At 41.6% G+C, this 9425-nt stretch overlaps 1 protein-coding gene across 2 annotated transcripts in view; it reads left to right on the plus strand.

Moving 5' to 3' along the window:
• The first annotated feature begins 17 nt into the window (after positions 1-17).
• The window catches only part of ror1 (receptor tyrosine kinase-like orphan receptor 1), a 107048-nt gene continuing 97640 nt past the window's right edge, over positions 18-9425 (plus strand). For both annotated transcript variants that reach the window (XM_020602752.1, XM_020602753.1), the window contains exon 1: positions 18-560. In XM_020602752.1, coding sequence (XP_020458408.1) covers positions 455-560 — 106 coding nt within the window. In that variant the 5' untranslated portion in view covers positions 18-454. The remainder of the gene's footprint in view (positions 561-9425) is intronic.

Here is a 9425-nt window from a genome sequence, read left to right on the forward strand (position 1 = left end):
GGGGGGCACGGGGTGGACTGATGTTGCTTCAAAAAGGTGCTTTATATGCGGGTCATGTGCACTTAGAATTGTGCTGAAGGAGTTTTGTCCATGTGACAGTTCCTGCAGTGAACACAGGGTGGCGACAGAGGGCGCTAATCAGAGCCAGGTGGTCACGTCTCAGTGAAGTTTGTAGGAAGGATTGCGCACAGTTGGAGAGCGAGACAGAGGGGAAAAGTGAGCTGGGCTCCAACGGGGAGGGAAGAGACAGAAACCAGGAGCACGGAGAGCTTTCTTCCAGACTCGCATTTTTTTCCCCCCTTCACGGAGATAGTTTTGGTGCGCTTTGATACACAGCGCACAAGTTATCAAGGAACCGCAGCTTGAGTCGTAGCATTTTTGGAGGAGCTCGAAATTAAATTGTGAGTGTAGTGGATGTGAAAAGCGGGCGAAGGTTTAACACAGAGCTAGAGGAATGCATCCAACTCGGACAGCGGCGTGCCAGTGTCTGTGGAGGTGTCCAGCCTGCGCTCTCTGGATCGCTCTGCTTCTCCACTGTGTCCTGGACCTGAGCGCGTCTGGTGAGTTCACAACTTTCCTCCCTTACCTCGGAAATCGTTCTCGTCTGTCCCCTGCTCCTCTCCTGGCTTCACTCACTTTGCGCGTCATCTCAACACGCATCAATTTTACGATATAATATGTCAATCTTCACGAGAAATCACTGTATGTACGTTTGTCATGTCCCTGGAGTAAACCAACAGTGGATTAATAGTGACTTTATGGCATTTTAAAGACAGTTTAAGTCATCCATGAGAATGTTCCTAATAGGGTAGCATTTTTAAGGGCACCCTGTCTTTCGCTCTTCAAGTAATGTCTTAAGTGTTCTCAGACTGTTGTTATCCATATAAAGCAGAGTTGTTTGCCATCAGCCAGCCTCTCCTCTCTCATGTAAATGGTCTGTGGTTTTTAGATTATTGCCCTATTGTCATTCTGAAGCTTCTGCACGGGGAAAGACTTGACTCCATTGGCAGACAGCAGGGGGTCCCTTAACTAGTCAGCTGGGTGGCTATTGTCTGCCCAGTGACAACCCCCAGTAATTTAGATCAATTTAACGATAAGGGTTACCTCAAGTGTTGTTGAAAAGGCAAACAGGCATTGCATTTAACATGTAGGTTTGGTTGAAAAATTGCAATTTGTGGCCTTTAGGAAATAATGAAACAGTCTGTCTTAATTGCTTACAAAACGGAGACAAGGCTGATAAGGTTTAAGTGTTTCTGTGTATATAGGACAGACGTAAAGAGGTTTCCCCCCTGGTCACATTCATCAGTCTTAGAAACTGCTACCACTGCGTTTTACTGTAGATGTGTGTGGCATTCGCATCTTAAACAAAGAGTGGCCTCCTGGTCTATGTAACTGGCTTTTGGTTGACTACGTATGTTTAATCCACCTTTGAATTCAATTGAAATTATTTTCATCTATCCTCTGGCTTTTTTGATTGCCATCTTTTTAATCTCACTTTCTTGAATCTACATTAACTGGATGAGCTAGTTTAGGCTTATTCTAATGGGTTTTGTGATTAAATATGACGTGGAGGAGAGAGACCCCCGGCTTCTGCAGCTACTTCATATCTAGAAATAGACAAGTGGAATGACTGCGTCTTTTTCCATCTCAGCTGGTGACTTTCTATGTTTGGTTATTTTCCATAAATCCCATACTAAAACCAACAATGGATTTTGTGTATATACCATATTGTCTGTAAATCCAGAACCTGGTTTAGCATATTTGCCTGTATCATAGACTGTTATTGTTGTCCAAAAAATTATTAAAAATACACCAGTGAGCCACATCACCACACTTGGTGAAATATTTTTTCCTCACAAAATACTCAAGGTACATCTTACACTGTATAAAAAGCAGCTCTTTCACTCACATGTGCACATGACTGTTTCTTGCTCCAGAGAGTGTAAAATGTGATGACCATTCTTAGCCTTTGGAGCTCTGTTTTGAAGTAACCCCACATATTTCACTGGGTACCAGTACAGTAGTGTGACTCATTGGTGTGTTTTAAGTCCTCAGACAACAGTGGAGCTTTGTGGCACAGACAAATAAGGTAAATCAGGTTCTGGATTCACAGACATTACAGAGAGTGTGTGAAATTCATTGTTGGTTTTAGTCTCTTTATGGAATTTGTGGGGAAAAATAAATTAAAAAACCACTGTAACTGTTATGATAAAGAAAGTAATACCTGTCAAGGGGCTTTCTTCTTCCATTGCATTCACAAACTTGACCTCTTATTCACTGCCAATGAATCAGCTCCAGGATATGTTTATGGATGATATCAGTGGGAGTCTTGTCTCTCTTTTGGCTGACTGTCATGGGTATGGTCAGAGAGGAGCAACAGTGTGCTTCAACTGGAATCAAATGTGAAGAGAAGAGTTCAGCAGCCAGTGGCTAGTGGATATAATGTGACTGTGTTGTAGAAGCAAGTGAGCAGATGAGGAAGATACTGAAAGGCGTGGCTGTCTGGTTTGCTGTTCAGTCTGTGAGCCTCTAGTCAGAGGGCACTGAACAGTCACTTTGGTTCAAATGCCAGGAACAATCAGGGCTTCCCATGGTTACAGCAAGGGAATTTTCTTTACATGGGTGAGAAGCTAAAGGATGTGAATGTGTGGCTTATGTATTTCAGGAAACTATGTACTCTTGGCTGCTTACAGTACCTAAAAGATTGACTCACAAAATGCAGTCCAAATCACTCTCTCCTCAAAACCTTTTAAAACTTAATTAAGTGCAAAACTCTCTCTACATTTATAAGCTCACAAAATTCTGATTAATGTAAGTGATCGGGTCAAGGCAAGGAATTGGAAAATAGGATTGTGTTTTGCTGAGTGCATGCACTTTTACCAGCCCTCAGACATTTCCCTCCCCCAGCCAAAAGCAGTTTAGGCACCACTATCAGCCTTTTAGGTGCTAATCTAAACAATGAAGGAATCATGCTGAACAGATAATGAGAAATTCTTATAAGCATTACTTCACTTGCCAGTCACAGCTGTCCTGCTCTGGAGATCTTTCCTATGCAGTTGTACGCAATTGGGGGAAAAAAGTGTTGTTTTTGGAATCTAGCTGTGCCAAGTGGGCATAATTTTAATATGTTAACCTGGTGTTTAACCCAGATTTAGCAGTATGGCAACCAGATTTAGTGCAAGTACTGTAAATGCACCTTTCGTGTAGACAAAACGTAATTGTGCAGGATATCTGTAAAGTAATCACTGTCGGTCTGTTTGTGCTTCAGCTCCAAAGTAATAATCTGTGACATGTTCATAAAAATAAATTGACGACACTGTTTTCAAACTGTATACACAGTAGATGTTTCTAAATGTGAGACATTCACCTCTGAACATAAAAGGTCCTCTGCAGGGCAGTGACTACGTGAAATCTGTTTAGGGTTGCATTAAGCCTTTTAATAACACTCAGGAAAGCTGTAAATCGGGCCGGGTGCAACTGCTTCAGTGCAGTTTTTAACAGGGCGCACTGTTGACACGAAAGGCACTTCACTCCTGGAAAAATCCTCCATCCTGCAGGCTGAGTGTGTAGGAGCTTGTCTACCCTCTCTGCTACTGAGATATGTCTGTGCTGTTTTGTGTCTTTTGGCATTTTCTTAGACTTGTATTAAAGGAGCAATTCACAGGGAGGTGAAAGAGACGTCAAAGTTTATGGTAGCACTTTCTTTGAGTTGTTTTAAAATTTGTGATTTCTTCTTGATGGGGGAAAAAATCAATCTTTTAAGCAGATGTCGCTAAACTGAGCAGCCAATCAGAGTGCCTGACAGCCCAATGCCGATTCAACATGCCGAATTGACCGAAAAGCCTCTGACAGGGTCTGACTTGTACCGATCATCGGCTTGGTGTGTCATGGCTGTAAAAGATAAGAAGTATCTTCATGGTGTGAGATGCCAGTAAACGGTACAGTTTTCCATTGAGTTGTTAGCTGGAATGTCTTGATATGTCATCAGTGCTTGGTTGAAAGAGGAATTTTGGAAGGATTTCAGACCTGATTAGGTTTCCCTCTTTTGTAGATCTACCCTCTGCTAAGTCAGGCAAAAGCCTCTTTGTGAATGGTAAGAAGTGTACATTTCCTCCATTTGTGTAATAATGGCAGAAATGCCCTTATTTCCACAAATCAGACTGTGGAGCACTCTTGTTCGTTTGTGGTCAGAGTTCCTCAAAGGCAAAACACCCAGATCCTCGTCGGAGACGTTTGATAAAGTTTCTGCCACTACAAAGTGTAGCCAAGCATGAAAAACATTTTCCTGCAATTTACTGTCTGCACAGGAGTTCACTGTGTTAGAGAAAGAGAAACCTCTGCAGGGTTCAGAGAAATGCAAAGAAAAAGAACAGAAAACCTTGGTTCTGGTTTTAATGCAGCAGTAGAGACGCCAGTGTGCTGATGAGAGTGCGGCACTCCAATGATTTTAACAGAGGGAGAGAGTCTGGACTGAAAACGGAAATAAGCTGCATCAAGGTACCATTAATATTTGACAAACTGTATGATACATTAATTGATGACAATTATATTTGGAATTTTCCATCCATTGACCTATACAGTATATGTCCAGATACAAATTAAATAGCTTTTTTTTTAGTCAGTACATTCTGCGTTGATGCCGTTTGACTGCTGTCTGGAAGACAAATTAGGCTCACCACATATAAAGCTGTTCTCTGTTGTACTTTATACACACATGATACAATGGGCCCTTTTCTGCAGTCATAAGGCAAGCTGTAAGTGTAAGAGTGTGCTGATGACAAAGTGACACTTGAAGGAGTCTAATGGAATAAGCCACACATGCTGCATATCAATTTCCCATATGGACTTGGCACGGTTTAATGTTGAGGACTGCAGGGAATAGCAGTGGCTTAAAGAGCTCTACATTTCACTTCAGTGCAGTTTTCTCAAATTACTGCTTTGCTAGTGTCCTTCATGGCTAGCAAATATGTGGAGATCATGCTACATTTCATTTAATAGCAGGTAGAATTAAACATAGCATTTTAAATTCCTCTCTGTGTCTTTTTAATCCCTGTTTGGATAGCATTAGAGATTTCAGAAAGGCCATCCGCCAGCAGACGGACAGAGCATCATCTACCCACAATTAGATCTTTGTACACATCACACTCTCTGTATGATTTTAAACATTATGGTCTTCTCCACCAAGAATATTAGTATTTATATTCTAGAAACTGTATATCTTATCAGTCAGTGGTCAGTTTTGTTGTCCAAAGATATGCACTGCTCAGTTTCTGTCCATGTGAAAGCTGGTTCATCCTTCATAATTTTTGTTTGCAGCATGTCCATCCTTTTCACAACAATCTTAGATGTCTTAACCATTTAATGAAACTGTGGCTCTCAACTTTGTAATGTCAAAAGCACAAATTAAGTACGTACTGTTTGTGAATAGAAATTATTAGAAAACCTGTGCAGCATGTTTTCAGCTAGAGATCATAGAGTAGTCAACCTCTCTGTTGCCCCAGCCGCCATCAGCATGACATCAAAACTCCTTGGCACTCCTCTTATCTGTCTGGCACGAGGCAAACGCTGGCACTCTCTCCCTGTCTTTTTTCCTCTTTCTCACTTTCGTGGCTCTGTTCTCTCTCTCACACACACATACTCACTCTGTCCCTTTCCTGCTACATCTGTACAGTTCATTTTGGCCTTCGAGTGGCTCCTCCACTTGGCCCTTGTTGCCTGACTGACATGCTTGGCTACAGTGTGTGTTTACTCAACAATAACGGAGAGCGGGGCGGCTCCACACCAGCTCCTGCCCTCCCGAGGGACACAGAATGACTCACACTGGCCTTTGATAACAGTTTTTCAGTAATTAGCAGCATTAAATTTGAGCAGCCTACAGCTTTCGTGATGTCAGCTGATGCAGAAACACTCCTTTCATACTTTAGTTCATCCACTGCAGCCACACTGTGATGATTATCAGGGGAGAGTCTAATCAGCGTTTGTCTCTTTTACTATCAGTTTGGGTACGTCTTTGTGGTTTCACGTCAGCTCTTTCACCCTCATGATACTGTGGTTACACTGTGAAACCACTGGACCATCATCTCCACTGAGATATTTGTTTAAACCTATTAATCTACACTTAACATCACTTTTTTTTCACAGTTGCGTATTTCAGAATCTTCTTTCTTTGTTTCTGCATTTTGTTTCGTTTCCATGTCTTCAACACACATAAATGATGTAAACGGCACATTTTTCCCTGTAGGACTGTGAAATATAAAAGTATGCTTACTCTTCATGAGGAATTATTAAACCAGAAATGTTTGGACTAAAGGATATTGAATTTTACAGAACATCTAATGATTTGTGATAACTTAGCAAATTATCTTAGTGCTTTCTGTTGGAATATGATTTGCTTGTCAGTCTGATTTGTGGTTCACCCCTTCCTTTATTCATAGTCCAGTTTTTATGTGTATGTAACATACATAGAGATGTTTGTCTGTATTTGGTCTTGTTTTGCTTCGTAGCCATAATCCTGTTGCAGACGGAAGTGGAGGAATTGTCTTTTCAAGATTAGTTGCTCTACAGGTAAATGGGTTTTTATCTTTAAGCTGCAGGTTTAGCAAGTCTGCTTTGGTCACCAAATAGAACTGGGGATCTGCTAAAGTAATAACAAGACAGTGACTGGCTAAGTATTTTTCCCCTTTAATATTTTCAGTGGGTGATTCAAAGTCAAGATGTTTCATGAGCTGTTTTTGAACCTACAAACTGGACTACTTTGATTTAAGGATGTGTCTCTTGTAGATTATTACCTTATCAAACATTTTTATACTGTATACTCAGGTCATCCATCTGTGTGCAGGTTTCCAGCCAGCGAGGGGAGGTTTGCCCTCAGTGTTGGAACAGGTCTTGAATTTATTGTTGCCATCACATTTGCTTTTGTCCTTTTGGCATTTTTCCCATCTGAAGAGTTGGTTTGCTTTGGACCTGTTTTGACTGACTGAATGTTGCATGCTGGTTTTCTGCTCCACTGAAAAAGCTTGACAGGCTGGGAGGTATATGTGTGTTAGATAATGTAGTTAAGAAAGAACCAATGGTCCTTTTGCCCTCAACTTTTTCTGTCACCTTCCTTTTCGTTCTCTTTTCCTTCCTTCGGGGGCAACATGGGTATGGTGGGTAGAGCAGTTGTCTCTAAACCGGAAGGTTGAAGGTTCGACTCTCTGTGCCTGCAGTCCACATGTTGAAGTGTCCTTGGGCAAGACACTGAGCCCCCAAGTTGCCTGTGATGGCGGTGCGTATGCACACAGTGGCCCGGGGCCCTCGGCTCCAAACAAAATTTTGTTGTACATGTTACAGTGACAATAAAATAAAGCTGCTTCTTCTTCTTCTTCTTCTTCCCCTGTCATTTCTCCCTTTGTTTTAAATAACCTCTAATCCAAAAAAAAAAAAAAAAAAAAACACGTATACAAACTTTTAACTGAAATGTGTGCTTGTGTTAGGCAGCACTAACCAACCATAATTTCATTACATCAGGATGTGACTCGTTTACAATGAACTTTAAAATGAACTGTATTTCCTGTGTTGGCATCCTTCACCCACTGATCTGATGACTTGTTCTAGATCACAACAGAACAAATATAACTACAGATCAGTGAGAACAACTGCACCGTATGATACAGGAAATCAAAGTGAACAAAAGTGAGAGAAAGATGGCTTATTGGATGAAGTTGGCTTAGAGTTGATATGCTCTCAAACTGTTTTTAACAGCATGTGTTAGCATGGCCTTAACACAACTGTTTAACAAAAGGCTTTGTCACATTGTTCTCTAAGTAGGCCCCCCATTAACCAGCAGCTAGTGTTTACCCAACCACTTGATTCACACAAAAGAGGGACTGCCTTGAACTGGTGGCTCAGCCTTGTTGTCCAGGGGATCGCAGACAAGCAGCACCTTTTATCCTAGAAACAGAGCCAGCCAATACAGCAGCAAAAGTATATGAGCAGGCACAGCTGCTGAAAACAAGGTCTGCTGTCCAGCATGCCTACAAACTGTGACGATAATATTCGGGAACAAACATTGTGACTGGAGCTAAAAACCATAAATAAAACTCTGACTTAGCATGAATAAAAACTAGGGACCAAAAACCATAAGCAATTTGACTTAAATGGAAATTCTCTTTCTATCCTTTTTAATCCTGCGTTGACCACACTGACCAAAGAATCTGGAGTTGCACTGGCTGACAGTCTGAAGTACCGCTCAAGTCCAGAGACAATCTAGCAAACCACTACTGGCTAGCCAGCGGCCTAATTCAGCACCAACCAGAATATCTTGGTCTGTGTGGCATTGGAAGTGGTCAAGTATTGTCTCACCAATCAGACATGGTGACAGGGTGGATGGAACATTTCTCAGGCCTCTTTCGGTCAAAGTTTGTATAGCTTCTCCTGTTTGCATTTTTCCTGAAGTTTAGATTAAAAAGAAAAGCTTTTTACTTTAGAACGTTTTGGTTTTTGTTCTAGAAACTAACTATGAGTGCAGTTTGTGGCATCCTCAGCACTAGACAATTTTGGCAAGCATTCAACGGAGTCTTGGCAAGAAACTAGCACCATACGCAGTCTTCTTTGGTGTCGTTTAAATGCATTTAGCCATGAGAGCCTCCTACTTCAAGGCAGAGTTATAAATTTTGGTGTAGCCTGCAGTGGGTCTGTTTTAAACGGAAATAAGTGAATGAAAAAATATAGCAGGGCAGAAGGATACACCGAGTCGTTTTACATTACCGACTGTCCAGATGCGTTAACCAGAGCCTCACAGAATCACTGAAGGAGTCCGGTGTTTGACGTTTGTGGGTTTTTGTGGTAAATACTACTGGGTATTGAATAGTGATAATGCAACAATGTCTCTTTGTGTTTCTGAGACAACATTTATGTTCTCTTCTCCACTTCTGTCTCCTTTAGAGAGATTAGCTCAGGTACCGTATGGCGCGCTCTGTATTTAAGATGGGATGAGTGGAAAGGAATCTCGTCAACTGGGATGCTCATGACATCCAGGAATTTGAATGTTACTCTTGACCTTTGCAGAATCTCTCCTTCTGTGAGGTGAATGAAAAAACAATGGGGAGTGTTGAGGGGAAAATTGAGTTTATGCTTTAAAGCCGGCCTCTGTTTTTCTTATTCATTTCAGTTATTTCATTTCCCCGGAAATGTTTATCAAAGCTCACACTAACTTGAAGTCAATCCAAGTTAAAGTTTTATTTACTGGTGCAGTTGTGTCCCACATGCCATGCTTGTTTTCCTGTCTCTGTATGCATCTCTCTCCCTGGCTCTTTCTTTCTGCTCCCCCATTTCCACACTGATTTCAGTAGGGCAGGAAATTAAACCGCATTGCCCTACGACTCCCAGCAGGAGAGGGGGACCCGGGGCGGGAAAGAGGAAGAGGTTCATTGAGTAACAGAAAT

The sequence above is a fragment of the Monopterus albus genome, unplaced genomic scaffold, assembly GCF_001952655.1.
Source record: "Monopterus albus unplaced genomic scaffold, M_albus_1.0 scaffold58.1, whole genome shotgun sequence".
Classification (NCBI taxonomy): domain Eukaryota; kingdom Metazoa; phylum Chordata; class Actinopteri; order Synbranchiformes; family Synbranchidae; genus Monopterus; species Monopterus albus.